The sequence below is a fragment of the Schistocerca gregaria genome, chromosome 2, assembly GCF_023897955.1.
Source record: "Schistocerca gregaria isolate iqSchGreg1 chromosome 2, iqSchGreg1.2, whole genome shotgun sequence".
Lineage (NCBI taxonomy): Eukaryota > Metazoa > Arthropoda > Insecta > Orthoptera > Acrididae > Schistocerca > Schistocerca gregaria.
The window spans coordinates 93282471-93298343 of record NC_064921.1 but is presented as its reverse complement, the minus strand read 5'-3'; the positions used below and the strand labels follow the sequence as shown (position 1 = coordinate 93298343).

General features: G+C 43.1%; 1 protein-coding gene across 1 annotated transcript in view; it reads right to left on the bottom strand.

Moving 5' to 3' along the window:
• LOC126336414 (hemocyanin-like) overlaps positions 1–14844 on the bottom strand; it is a 49154-nt gene extending 34310 nt beyond the window's left edge. Inside the window, exons 1-4 of the mRNA XM_050000105.1 lie at positions 14737–14844; positions 11510–11643; positions 7314–7652; positions 2444–2649 (exon numbers count right to left, since the gene is read on the bottom strand). Of these exons, the coding sequence (XP_049856062.1) occupies positions 2444–2649; positions 7314–7652; positions 11510–11643; positions 14737–14806 (749 nt within the window). The 5' untranslated portion in view covers positions 14807–14844. The remainder of the gene's footprint in view (positions 1–2443; positions 2650–7313; positions 7653–11509; positions 11644–14736) is intronic.
• Positions 14845–15873: the final 1029 nt, after the last annotated feature.

Here is a 15873-nt window from a genome sequence, read left to right as displayed (position 1 = left end):
GCCGGGCGGATTCGATCCGGGTGTAGAGCAATGTTCTGTGCAATATGTTACAGGTTGTTTAAAAGACGTGTCGCATATTTCTATGGCTGCAGTACGCGTCAAACCTAAAAGAAAATTCCTATAGTGATACACCCGGAAACCCAATATTTGCTAAGATATGGCCCATAATACACATCTGTCTGCTATGCGGAAGTAGATACTATAGACAGTGCTGGATGTGTTTACTACCTATTCTGACACAACCTTTAGCTTTTCTTCACAGTGAACTACGTACTGCTTTCAAATACACCTAACTCCACTGGGATTGCGTCACGTGCATTGGTCAAACACTTCTGTAACTTCAGCCCCCTTGTCAATGGTTTTGAACGTATACCAGCGCCTTTAAATGTCACCGTAACCGGAAATCTAACGGATTCATGTTCGGGGAACGGGAAAGCAATGCTACTGGACCTCCTAGACCAATCCGTCACCTATGAAACGTTGCGTTCAGGTACTGTCACACGAACCGTAGAAAATCGGGTGGTGTTCCACCGTCACTAAATCGCAGTCGCTGACTTTACGCAAAGGTAACGTTCTCCAACAGCGTGGTGATTCATCGCGTAGAAGTCTGTGTTACATAGCATCTGACAATCTTTTTGTAGAAGTTTATGGCCCCATCAGTTCGTCACCGATAATTCCTGTCGTCCACAGCTCGTGATATAGTCGCGCCGGCACGATAGCTCAGCGTGTTTGGTGAGACGTTTAGCTGCACTCTGTAATAAAAGAAAAGCTGAGGGAAGGGATCAGCGATGAACGTGGTGTCATGGGACGTCCGCCCCGAACAAATGCAACCCTCAGCAGTTTGGTCCCATAGGAACTCACCACCAAATGCCTCTGGATCACGGGGTCCTTGGTTCGATTCCCAGACGCGTCAGGGATTTTCTCCACCCAGGGACTGGGTGTTGTTCTCCTCATTTTCATCTCCATTCAGGAAGTGGCGAGACTGGAGTGTGAACAGGTTGGGAATTTTTACGGGCGCTGACAACCACGCCCCACAAACCAAAATTCATCATCATCATAATTCCTACCCTTACATAAATACTCAACCAATCCTGATGCCTTAAGTGCATGACTGCTCGAGGATTTGCACCTGTCTACGCGTGAGTATTGCGGTAATTTACTGTTGCATCTTTTGTGACTCTTGCATCATCTGGCATTAAAATAAAAACTCTGAATTGCGGATCGGCATCGGCCCACATCTCTACAGGAATTGGTTTCCGGACATATCACTATCGGAACTTTTCTTGTAGTTTTGACATTTAAAAAAATGTATGTTTAAACAACGCCATCATTTTTGTACCCGCAGTGGGTGACGACATAAAATTAGGTCGGTAGGAGAAACACTGAAAAATGGTACACATCTGAAAACAGCTGAGCTTGTAATAAAAACCAGAATGTTTGTATAACAGCCGAGATGGCTAAGCCACCTGCCGCTACTCTGAAAGGAAAATTAGTGATCCGTTTTGATCCACTAGCTAGAGTTTCATGACTTCCGAGATGGCTCAGTTTTAATGTAAGAAGCAACAGTGTCCAATTTCAATTTGTCAAGATGAAAGGGCTACTTATTCAATATTAAAAGTATTCACCATTAGACTGTGTGAATTTTATAAACACAAATTAATGTGCTGATTCCTTCCACTGATATTATAACGCAAACTAACACATAGTCCAGTAACGACATTGGAAAAGTATCCTCTGAAGGATCGTCGCTTTGTGTGTGACGGGTAACTGATTTATATATGAAAGCGATGTGACTAGGCTGAACTAGGTGAGTCAGATGTCATGTGGATAAAATTTAATTTTCTAGATAACCATTCAATAAAACAGCTCAAAATGAGAATGGGCGCTTGACATTAGGTTACTTTGTAAATTTTCGATTTGTCGTAAAGAAAATTCACGTATAACTGAAAACACAGGGTGTATTCCAATAACAGTCCTACGAAGCTTCCAGGTGCGAAAAACCTGCAGTGTGATCAAAGAGAGACTTGCTGTCGACGTTTTGTCCCAGATTGATTTGATCACACGAGAACTTGAAACTGTCTGTAAATATCATGGAATGATAATAGCATGAGTTTAAATAGTTGTAAATCTGGTACTAGAAAATTTGACATGTTGCTTCGTACGAAACGTCAGCACAACAAACCTACTTGGACATAGGCTGCTAAGCCTGGAATTTAATAAATTGTGTGTATGCGACTAGGGTCAAAAGGGTTCAAACTTTTATTCGCAGTTCAGTCGGGCAGACAAGCGAACTTTAAGAGCAAGAAAAGTAATGAGGAATTTTGGAAACATGTTTCTCGTATGTGAGAGCCAAGTTGATATGCTGCACGGTATGCAGCCAACACTGTAAACGTCATAAAGGGAGGCAACCTTGCTTTATTACTGCATGTTCTGAAACACATACCTGGCGGTCATTTGGTGGTGCATGTAGAAGAAGAGCTCTCCCTTGCGGTCCTTGGGCTGGTCGTACGTTGGCTTCCACCAGAAGGGAAAGTCCATGTGCCAATGCTGATGGTGCGAGTTCATGCCCAAGTCCTCGCCGAAGTACGCTACCCTCTGTTCCGGGTTGTTCACCGAGCCAGTAAATTTCATGGGGATGATGGTTGGTTTCTGCAAATAATAATTAACATTTGGTGTATGACATGTAACACAAAAATTGTAGGATATAGATTAATGTACGTATATACAAGGGGAAGTCAGAAAGTAAAGAGACTTTTGCAATTTCTCGCTTTGGTTGTTGGTAACACTGCTGGTATTCAGGGCTGAAGTATCTTCGTCTATAACAATTCTATTCAACGTGTCACTCTTATTCCCGCGTTAGTCGCAGTATTGTTGAACAGCGTTAAACATGGCAGCTCCATTGTCGATCTGCACCAAGGATGAACGGAGAACAGTAATTCACTGTTTGTTTGCAGAAGGTGTCAAACCTGCGGGTATTATTCGTTGGAAGCAAACGCACTGTGGTGACAGATGTTTATCGCGACGCAGGAATCAAGAAATACGTACCAGCCGATGTCACCCAGGCCATAATGGACCGACAGAGACATAGAGAACTATTGTCATGTGTTGCGAACTAAACTGAAAATTGTAGTCAGATACAAGCGTTGCGGAATACTGCAGCAAGATAACACTCGACCACAGTTTGCCAAGCGGACGGACGAAACAATAAAGGAGTTAGTATTCGAATTACTGGAACACCCGCCATACCGCCCTGACCTGGCTCCATACGATTTCCATATATTAACATCATTGATGGAAGGATTCAGGGTAAGAAGGAGGATGGGGTGCATTATTGATTACAGATGCAATCAAAAAACTTTCTTGCCTCCGGAATCAAAAAACCTTTGGAACATAGGGCAAAGAGCGTTCTGTTTTCTATCAATAGAATAAACATTCCTTTTCTCAAAAGTCCCTTTAGTTTTTGACTTGCCGTCGTAAATTGACAATACTGTTGTCCTATTCGAGTATTAGTTATGATTATCTTAGCAAGTTATATCCGAACTTTCAAGCAAACGATAGGTTAGGACGTGTCGTTCTCAGCGAGATCATAGAGGTAGACCACTGGCTGAGTTTTGCAGCCCTGGGCGAAGGAGACGGCAGCAGATTTTTTTTAAGGGGCCATTCCAGGACTGAGCGGAAGCAATATTTGCGTCTCTCCTCCAGAATGTGGTTCCAGAGGCTTGACAAGCTCTCACGGTAACGTTTTACAACACATTTCTGTCCTCTCACATTCGATCTAGTACCTCGACATCTTGTGGATTTCTATCCAACAGTTGTAAAATATTTCGAGTGCTTCCAGTTCGTCTCCATTCTTCCCTGGGCCCAACATTCACATCTTTGTAACGTTGTACACCATTATATAAACTCCATTATCAAATTGTTAGTATCATTGAAGGACGTTTTCTTCCAGTTATCTTTCTGATTTCTGCAGCATATGTAACCATTCGTCCTTGAGACGTGAGACTTTTTTTCACTTCTCCCACTTGTACGAATGCGTATGATAAAGGGGTTTTCGTTGGACAAATATGGTATACTACAACTGACATGTGATTACATTTTCAAGCAATTTGGGCGCCTAGATCCTGAGAAATCAGTATCCAAAAAAACAACCTCTAGCCGTAATAACGGCCTTGATACGCCTGGGCATTGAGTCAAACAGAGCTTGGATGGCGTTTCCAGGTACAGCTGCCCATGCAGCTTCAACACGATACCTCAGTTCATCGAGAGTAGTGACTGGGGTATTGTGACGAGCCAATTGCTCGGCCACCATTGACCAGACGTTTTCAGTTGGTGAGAAATCTGGAGAATGTGCTGGCCAGGGCAAGAATCGAACATTTTCTGTATCCAGAAAGGGCCCGTACAGAACCTGCAACGTGCAGGTGTACATTATACTGCTGAAATGTAGGGTTTCGCAGGGGCCGAATTAAGGGTAGAGTCGGGGTCGTAACACATCTGAAATGTAACGTGCAATGTTCAAAGTGACGTCGATGCGAACCGTTGGCACCCCATACCATCACGCCCGTTGATACGCCAGTATGGCGATGAGGAATGCATGCTTCCAATGTGTGTTCACCGCAATGTCGCTAAACACGGATGCGACCATCGTGATACTGTAAACAGAACCTGGATTCATCCGAAACTATGACGTTTTGCCATTCGTGCACCCACTTTCGTCGTTGAATATACACCATCCGTTCCGTGATGCAGCGTCCAGGGTAACCGCAGCCATGGTCTCCGAGCTGATAGTCCATGCTGTTGCAAATGTCATCGGATTGTTCGTGCTGATGGTTGTTGTCTTGCGAACGTCCCCATCTGTTGACTCAGGGATCGCGACGTGGCTGCACGATGCGTTACAGCCAATGGGATAAGATGCCTGTCATCTCTACTGCTAGTGATGCGAGGACGTTGGGATCCAGCCTCCTGAACCCACCGATTCCATATTGTGCTAACAGTCACTGGATCTCGACCAACGCGAGCAACAATGTCGCGATACGATATACCGCAATTGCGATAGGCTACAATCCGACATTTATCAAAGTCGGAAACGGGATGGTGCGCATTTCTCCTCCTTATACATCTCATCAACGTTTCACCGGGCAGTGCTGGTGAACTGCTGTTTGTGTATGAGCAATCGGTTGGAAACTTCCCTCGTGTCAGCACGTTGTAGGAGTCACCACCGGCGCGTATCTTGTGTGGATGCTCTGAAAAGCTAATCATTTGCATAGCACAGCATCTTCTTCCTGTCGGTTAAATTTCGCGTCTGTAGCACGTCATCTTCGTGGTGTAGCAATTTTAATGGTCAATAGTGTATTTGCACAGTTCGTATCGTAGGTTTAAAGCTCCATCATCAGTTGGATTTTTGTTGATAAATATCACATATATGAAAAGGAGGGTGAAACCTCCGAAACACGTTGTGTAAATAAATAGTTAGTGGCTGGTAAAGATAAAATTGTTGTTTCTTTCTGTAATAATGTATCACTGTTCATTTTTCCGGAAAATAAATAAAGCACGTGTGAGGGTGCAAACAGCATATGACCTCTGAACTGGCCTGCCTTGTTGTCTAAGGAGGAGGATTTGGAAAGATACTTAAGGGGGGTAGGACGTCAAACTGGTCGACTTGGAGCAGGAGAAGCACCACAGGACATTTTAATTTCCAGTGTCTATACTTTTACAAATAAATTCATAAAACTTTGTCAGGATGACAAGGAAGGATTCAGGATTCACACCCATTGCAGTGGAAGTTCGAAAAAATAGCAAAATATTTTTTTTTACGTGTGAAATTTCATCATTTTTTTTCTCTTACTAATGGCTGCACTTGCTGCTATATGTACATTTTTCTTCATAAGTTAGTTTGGTCTATCGATTATTCACATAATTTTGAAAAACATCTCTGTTGGTTTTAGAACATTTTCGAACACATTCTAACTTGATTTCTGAACGAAACATAAGTTGATTGTTGAATGCATGCGTATTGTACTCAAAGTACACCGTCAGGTGGCTTGCGGAGTATGGATGTAGATGTAGATGAATTTTGCACAGCATACATACCATACTTACAGGTGTATAAAACTCTAGAATTTATTTAATTTGTGCAAAAACGAATGAGCTGTTGTATTTTAAACTTCATGTTTAGAAAAAACACAATTTTTGTAGTTAATTACCTCAATTTTTACCACAGTTTTTAATAGATTTGAAAAGTTCTAGAGTTACATACACCTTTAATTATGGTTTGTATGCTGCGCAAAATTCATCGCAGAATCTCTCTTACTTATGAAGAAAAGGGTACCTATAGCAACAAATGTTGCCACTAGTAGGTGGAAAAAAATTATGAAATTTCATATGCAAAAAAAATTTCACATGTAAAAAAAATTATTTCGTTGTGTTTTACAACTTCCATTGCTACTAGTATGAATTCTGAATCCTTTCTAGTCATGCTGACAAAGTTTTATAAATTTATTTGTACAAGCATAGCCACTGTACAAGTATAGACAGTGGATCATCAACAAAAGCAAAACGAAGATAATGGAATGTAGTCGAATTAAGTCGGGTGATGCTGAGGGAATTAGATTAGGAAATGAGGCATTTAAAGTAGTAAAGGAGTTTTGCTATTTGGGTAACAAAATAACTGATGATGGTCGAAGTAGAGAGGATATAAAATGTAGACTGGCAATGGCAAGGAAAGCGTTTCTGAAGAAATTTGTTAACATCGAGTATAGATTTAAGCGTCAGGAAGTCATTTCTGAAAGTATTTGTATGGAGTGTAGCCATGTATGGAAGTGAAACATGTACGTTAAATAGTTTGGACAAGAAGAGAATAGAAGCTTTCGAAATGTGGTGCTACAGAAGAATGCTGAAGTATGGGTAGATCACATAACGAATGAGGAGGTATTGAATAGAAATGGGGAGAAGAGGAGTTTGTGGCACAACTTGACAAGAAGAAGGACCGGTTGGTAGGACATGTTGTGAGGCTTCAAGGGATCACCGATTTAGTATTGGAGCGCAGCGTGGAGGGTAAACATCGTAGAGGGAGACCAAGAGATGAATACACTAAGCAGATACAGAAGGATGTAGGTTGCAGTAGGTACTGGGAGATGAAGAAACTTGCACAGGATAGGGTAGCATGGAGAGCTGCATCAAACGAGTCTCAGGACTGAAGAGCACAACAACAACATAGACAGTGGAACATGAAATGTCCTGCGGTGCCTCTCCTGCTCCAAGTCGGCCCGTTTGACGTCCTACCCTCCGTTAAAAGATACTAAGGAGCGTGTACTCACGAGCCGCATCCTGGCCTGGTAGGCTCGGCGCACGACGTCGGTGGTGAGGAACATGTGCGGCGTGATCTCGTAGGCCGGCGGCAGCGTGAGGCCGCGGCAGTCGCGGCGGTGCAGCAGCGCCACGCTGAGCGCGTACAGGAAGAGGCGCGGGTTGAGGCGGTCGCGCAGGAACAGGGCCGTGCCCAGCAGCGCGTCAAAGTCGCGCGCCGCGTACAGCGCCTCGAACACGGCCACCATCTCCTCGCGGTGGCGCTCGTCGAACAGGCTGAACACCGCGTTCCTCGCCAGCGACCGCCCGGTCGACACGTAGCTGCAGCACCGCCGCACCGCCTCCGGGTCCTGCGGGCACACACGGCCGAGGTCTCAACCATCGATGCACCTCCCGACGTACTCAGTCCTCTGCCGCACTGCTCACAAAGGAACCTCCTCATCGCACCCCCTTCAGATTTAGTTATGTTGGCACAGTGGACACGCCTTGAAAAACTGAACACAGATCAATCGAGAAAACAGGAAGAAGTTGTGTGTAACTATGAAAAAAGAAGCAAAATATACAAACTGAGTAGTCCATGAGCAAGATAGGCAACATCAAGGATAATCTGAGCTCAGGAGCGCAGTGGATACGCCTTGAAAAACTGAACACAGATCAATCGAGAAAACAGGAAGAAGTTGTGTGTAACTATGAAAAAAATAAGCAAAATATACAAACTGAGTAGTCCATGAGCAAGATAGGCAACATCAAGGACAATCTGAGCTCAGGAACGCCGTGGTTCCTCGGTTAGCGTGAACAGCTGCGGAACAAAAGTCCTTGGTTCAAGTCTCCCCTCGAGCGAAAAGTTTTTCTTTATTTTCGCAAAGTTATGATCTGTCCATTCGTTCATTGACGTCTCTGTTCACTGTAATAAGTTTAGTGTCTGTGTTTTGCGACCACACCGCAAAACCTTGCGATTAGTAGACGAAAGGAAGTGCCTCTCCAATCGGAACCGAAAACATTTGATCGCAAGGTCACACGCCAACCGATTCCTCCACAGGAAAACACGTCTGATATATTCCATACGACACTGGTAAGGGCATGTGCGTCAGATGACAGGAATATGTTGTCGACCCACCTAACTAGTACACTCAGCGAATGGGTAAAACGATTCTTCTACCTTGCCCGATTTAGGTTTTCTTGTGGATGTGATAATTACTCCCAAAAAAGTGATGAAAACATAAGAGTTTCTCACATAAACTGCAACAAATGAATCCAACAGTTTCACAGTCGCACACTTTTCCCTGTGCTCTGTCAAAACATATGTTTCTAACGTTTTCCTATTTTTCCGTGAGTAGACCGCCAAATCCTGCAGATGTCCAAAGAAATCTGAACATGTCCTGGAATTTTGGAGAGCGTAGTTGATTATGTGTGAGTGCCTGAACTTTGATAATTGTCTGAAAATAAAAAATTAAACTTTTCTCTTGAAGGAAGACTTGAACCAAGGACTTCACGTTCCGCAGCTGCTCACGCTAACCACGGTAACACGGCGCTCCTGAGTTCAGTTCACCATTGATGTTGCCTATCTTGCGCATGGGCTACTCAGTTTGTATATTTTGCTTATTTTTTCATAGTTCCACACAACTTCTTCCTGTTTCTGCTCGAGAGTCACTCCGCAGGGAGGAGTGTCCCATTCGGCGCACGGGATTAGCCGGGCGGTCTAGGGCGCTGCAATCATGGACTGTGCGGCTGGTTCCGGCGGAGTTTCGAGTCCTCCCACGGGCCTAGGTGTGTGTGTTTGTCCTTACGATAAAAACGGTTCAAATGGCTCTGAGCACTATGGGACTTAACTTCTGAGGTCATCATTCCCCTAGAACCTAGAACTACTTAAACGTAACCAACCTAAGGACATCACACACATCCATGCCCGAGGCAGGATTCGAACCTGCAACAGTAGTGGTCGCGCGATTCCAGACTATAGGGCCTAGAACCGCTCGGCCATCCCGGCCGGCTGAAACGTGTGTCTTGCGACGTCCGCCCCGAGCAGATACAACGAATGAAAAGGAACAAAATGAGATTAAAAAATAAAAAAGTTGGTAGAGCACATGCCCGCCAAAGGCAAAAGTCCCGAGTTCGAGTCTCGGTCCGGCACACAGGAAGTTTCATATCAGCGCACACTCCGCTGCAGACTGAAAATCTCATTCTGGTGGTGTACGTTTGTTTAGCTGAACTACAAATTTTCGGACCGATTCCGTAGTTTACTGTGCAACGTCAAGTTGACGAGTTGAAAACAAATTCTTTAATGAACGATAGAATAATTTTGTCTAGCTGAACTACAAATTTTCTGACCGATTCTGCAGTTTGCTATGCGTTGTCAAGTTGACGCTTTGTTTGAAATTTCTTATATTATGTCTTCCAGTTCTGTGGCACTGAAGTTATGCAAGGATGCACTGCTTCCCTTGAAATCACTGTCATCTGTGCCGCGCGCAGTTTCATGTGCATTAGGTAGTCGGTCATTATCATGCACATCCAGACTGTAGCGTCTAGAACCGCTCGGCCACTACGGCCGGCCCCTTAGGGTAATTTAGGTTAAGTAGCGTGTAAGGTTAGGTAGTAGTGACCTAAGTAGTTAAGTCCCATAATAGATTCCTTTGTATAACGGCAGAAATTTAACTTTGAATTTTGCCTAAATCTTTGAGGAAACAAATTCTTGGAAGCTATCAACAGCTCACATAAAAGATATCATTATATGGGGAAATGGATTGTCTCAGCAGAGAGATGAAATATGTCCACACTGAAAGCAATGATGTGTATGATGTCGAGAGTTCAGCACTTACTGGTCCGCAGCAGCCTGAGGTAAATATTACTGATTCAAGTCTCTTCAGTACGAAGGAATGTTGTCCGTTTTAGTTCTTATATATATTCAGACAGGATACAGTATTTTCCACTTTGTAACACTCAGCAAACTTCGAAGTCAAGAAATGGAAATCTGATGTATGTGACTCCATTTTTCAGAAATTTCTACCTGTGTTTTATTCAGATCCTTGTGTAGCATATTAACATTGACGGACTTTACTTTCATAATTCATATATTGGCACGCAATGTGAAATCCCCCAATGTGAAATGTAATTATTACAGTTTGAATGTACAACTCCGAATCCTTGTGAAAACAATTGCGTCATAATTTTCATTGAATGTTTGAATGAGTCCTCAATACTCTGCACCTGTCAACGTTCTCTGTCTACGCCCATCGCGTGTTCTCTTCCATGATTCCTCTGGCGCCTTACTGCTCTACACATATTGAATCTAGGCTACGTTCCTGATACCTGTTGATCAGGCAAAAAAGAAACCTATTATTTAATCTGATGTTCGGTACAGAATATTAGAGTTCAGCAGATTAGACTCGTGTGGTGATAAAACTTTTCTGCTCTGCCATTGTTCGCTGCATAGGTGGCAAAAATGTAACAGCCAAATATTAAGAATAACAAGAAGAAAGTTTCGTTTAGCCAGTTTCTGCGCAGCAAGTTGACAGCACCTACAGTTTCACTCCCTCACATAAATTCCTCTACAACTGAACACTTGATTTCACACACAGAACTGCTCCGCGAATGTAAAAATTTCAGTGTTTACCTAGAACGTGTAGGTCTCTATGTAGCACGTTAGGTGAGCCAGTTCAAGGTCGTACGGAGACCAGATCATGACAATTCTAATAGGAGACGCATAGTGAAGAATTGTGGTGTTCATCCTAGCCTTTGCATTGATTACATCTTCGCTGTTACACATCTGTTAATTTACAGCTGCAAATGATATGAGAACCCTCAACTTAGGGTGGTAAAAAATTGGATATACTGAGCTCTACATCTGCAGTAAATCAGTATAAACAAGGCCGGAACCAGACAGGTGCAGGAGTGGACAACTGCGACCACCCCACCCTCTCCCCCCCCCCCCCCCCCCAACTCTCTAGAAAAAATTCTTTGTGAATCTAACTTGTATCCTGTCCCACCGAACACATAGACGTATCAATTCAATATCGATTTTGATGGAAACAGGTACTTTTAGTGGATGATGAGTAGTAGCAAGTGTACTTAAGAGATATTTGTCGTGAAATCTCACTACAATTCTGTCATTCGTCGGTAAATTACCTTGAGTTGCCTCTTGTCTACAAAGATCTCCTGCTATTTCTATCAGGCATATTCACAGAGAACCTCCTCATTCCTCTGAACTTACCGAGTACTTCTCTAGGTTGTTGAGCGGCACATAAGAGTTCTTGATGCTGACGAGGTCGGGGTCTGCCACGGGCTGGCCGATGTGTTTGAGCAGCTTCAGAACCAGGAGCTGTCTCTTCAGGAACACCCCATCAGCTGCAACAACGGAATACTCATCTGAACTCAATCCAACAAACATAGGCAAACATGTCACTCATAAAAACTTGCAGGCAAATAAATTGATAACAGTATCCTCACAAAACAAATCAAGACAAAATTAAACACACACATATACTCAGGATGTTAATCGGTAAAAGTGTACATACTTTTTATATGGAGTATCAGCACCTTAATATGTACACATATTAGTCTGTTGGTTGTTTTTTCTGTGTGTCGAACTGTCTTCCCACAAGCACTTCACAAACGTTACGACTTGATGTTTTCTGCATAGCCGTACCAGGGCCACAAAGTCAACAACGCCTGTCAGTATAGACTAAAGGTTTTGTGTCCAGTTGTCTGTACCTCAACATCTGATCTGTTGCCCAGGGTAAAATAATCATTAACGGCTTACTCTTGTCACATGTACTCAGAGGTACTAACCAACCGCAAATGTACTACTTAAGACTGAAAATGACGCAATGATGTAATGTTGTTCAGTACACCGACCTTAGTCATCATTAGAAATATCTGCACTTATAACCTTTGCACACTGAGGAAATTAAATAAATTTCTTATCAGCGCACATCTCAACAATCAATAATTGATTTCTTGTAATCATTTGGTAACAAGAAAGAAGAGAAGAAATATAACGAGCTGGTATTAAAATTGCTTCAACAAAGGAGCTAAGTAACCTACATTACTACAGACGTGCAGCGTTTGTTCGACCTGAGAGCCTGTCAGCCACTCAGAACCCTCTGTTCTGATTTCGAAGATGGTTGAGTATACATCGATCATTGCGGCGTTCAACAGAGGAAACTCCATTAGGATTCGTCCTTACCCACTCCCCTCCCCCACCCACATTCTTATGTCTTTACCAGTCGAACATCGAAGTGGGTAGTATACTGTTTATATGTTACCTGAGTGTATACTAACTCAGTTTTCACTAGTCTCACTGCTTACGCAGTGCATAATGGAAGGCAGCAGTCTAGGCAAGAAGAATAAATAACACGCTAAACCTTTCGTTTCCTGTTTCCCTGCTGGAACGCATGAGAACTGGGTTGGTATCACAGAACACCGATCTAATCCCTATTCTCTAATTTCTTCTATCTGTGTATGCTTTACGAAAATCCATCTTTTTGTGCCCATTTTCTACCCGCGGAAAATCCTACAAATTAAAGGGTGGACAGTATGAGTGTAAATAATTAGCTTAATTTTCAGTTTTGACAGACACATCAACGCAAAGAAGAGATAAGCATCAATTATTTCAAAATCGATCGTTTTGCGATACTGCTGCCACACTTGACACAATTCCTCTAATCTCTGTTCCCGTAGACGTTGTCTACATTCATCGCGTGTTTGACTACATCACATTTCCCAAGCACAAATTCGGTTATGTTTTGCGTCCGTGATTCCTCTTGCACTATAGGACTTTACAAATACTGTGTCGAAGCTACATTCCTCATTCCTGTTGCAACTCGCCGCTGTTGCTTTTCAGCCCCTCATAACTCTTTTCCATCGACACGCAGGGCACACAGAACTATCTTTTCCACACAACAGCCGAAAATTTAAAAAAAAAAGATATACAATATACTAGAAATGACCGGTAGTAGTCACTACGTCATCACTCTCCTCACCACAAACATTTTCAATACTGTAACAATGAAATTGTTAGTAACTGGAGAAATAACTAAATAATAGCAGCATGTTGAATCTTCTTTCACTCCACCGTTTGTTGGAATCACATAAACAGTCTTATCTACCTTTGATTTTATGAATGTTTCGCATAACATTTAGTTTCAGTTCACTACAGTGCTAGTCAGAGGTCATGTCCAGCATTAATTAACATAAATTTCTAGAAAAGTTCATTCATGATTTCCTAAATATTTATGAATTCGACTTGGTTGACAGCATCAGCGTACTTATTCCTCTATCTGTGGTAAGTTTATGTTAGATAAGCCTCGCCTGGTAGTGTCTCTGGGAAACATAATATGTTTTCAAGAGACACTGCCATGCTAGGTTTATGTAAGATAAACTTACCACAGGTAGAACCATTAGTACGTTGATGCTGTTAAGCAAGTCGATTTTTGACACCAAAGTGATTCTAGCAACTTTATGTCGATAAAACGCAAAATATTTTCACAAAAATAGTAATGAGTTATTGAGACACCCGTGTACAATATTGAAATTACAACTCCATAGTCGCTTGCTATAATTAAGTTATATATAAGTCGTAGTTATCTACTAGCTATGTTTGTAATATGAAAACATATGTATTGTTTAGTTTTTTTATTTCCATGAATTATTTTAGCACTAAATATTCATTTACCACATGTTAAATACTGAACTCAATTAATCTTGAAAAGCTCATGGTGGCTCGAGATATAGGTAAGCCATACTCATCTGACCAGTATTCACTCCAAGGTTTCCCACTTGCCATATATAGGCCAGCTTTTATTAATAGACCAAAGATTGGAGTTCTGCAGAGTCAAGTTCAGTTCAGCGCTCAATATACGGGTATAGAATTTTACTGTCATCTGCATTATGCATTAGTATCACACTCTGACTGGTGACAAAATCTCTGAGACAGTCTGCCCACGTCTGTAATTTTGGTCTACAGTGACGTAAAATATGTGCTGTAATGTTACCATAAATATTTCGAGTATAATAAAAAGTCCATAAAAATCTTATCTGGAGGATGAGAAGTCTACATCCAACTGAACTATGTAATATAGCAATAAATTTTACGAGTATAATGAAAAGTTCGTGGAAATAGTATCTGGAGGTTAAGAGGTCTGCATCCACATTGAAACTGTTACTTTGCAGCTAAACGAGCCTTGGTGTCTAAAAAGACTTCCGACACCATTATGCGGGCTAATGAGGAAGCCTCGGTCACAGAAAAATATCGCAAACGTGGAGATATTGAACACGTCGTCATTGACCTGTTAACTCGAGCGAAAGTTATATGCCTAATGGTCCTCATAACGCACCGATTACTTCGAGATTTGGGTAAAAGTTCGTACTTTTACCGTGCAACTTGACACGTGATGACGTGGTTGCTGTTGCAGGCCATCCACGTGGCTCTGGACTTACCCTTGTCTTCTGGGACGGGGACTGCTACCACGCATGCGCAGAGCGCGGCTACGGCCAGGAGCAGCTTCATGGCGGCGAAGCGCTGGGTCGCCGGTCACCTGGCCGCCCCGCCGTATATAGTGGCCGTGGGCCGTGCGCACCGCCCACCCGCCGGGCCGTCTGCAAGCGCCGAGCGCACCTCCACACTTCAAATAGTCTACGTCCAGCCGCTGACGGCCTGCTCAGCGCAACCACAGCAACTGCCTACTCGTTCCACATAACGATCCGGTCCTTCGAATGTGGGAGTACCACTAACTTAACATTAAACTGCATTCAGAAGGAGATTTTCACTCTGCAGCGGAGTGTGCGCTGATGTGGAACTTCCTGGCAGATTAAAACTGTGTGCCCGACCGAGAATCGAACTCGGGGCCTTTTCCTTTCGCGGGCAACTGCTCTACCGTCTCAGCTACAGAAAGATGGTAGAGCAGTTGCCCGCGAAAGGCAAAGGCCCCGAGTTCGAGTCTCCGTCGGGCACACAGTTTTAATCTGCCAGGAAGTTTCACATCAGCGCACACTCCGCTGCAGAGTGAAAATCTCATTCTGGAAACATCCCCCAGGCTGTGGCTAAGCCATGTCTCCGCAAGTAAAAATTTCTTTCAGGAGTGCTTGTTCTTCAAGGTTCGCAGGAGACCTGCTGTAAAGTTTGGAAGGTAGGAGACGAGATACTGGCAGAAGTAAAGCTGTGAGTACCGGGCGTGAGTCGTGTTTCGGTAGCTCGGATGGTAGAGCACTTGCCGGCGAAAGGCCCCGAGTTCGAGACTCGGTTGTGCACACAGTTTTAATCTGCCAGGAAGTTTCTTAAACAGCATTGTTTAAGTGTGGTCATGATCACACTTGCGAGATGCTTTTAATGATTTCCACAACGAAATTCTGTCTCGAAATATGGCAGAAAACCAAAATAGATTCTGGTCATACATAAAGCATACCAGTGGCAAGACACAATCACTACCTTCACTGCGCGATAACAACGGTGAAGTCGCTGATGACAGAGCCACTAAAGCACAGTTATTAAACACGGTTTTCCGAAACTCCTTCACCGAAGAAGACGAAGTAAATATTCCTGAGTTTCAATCAAGAACAACTGCGAAAATGAGAAAC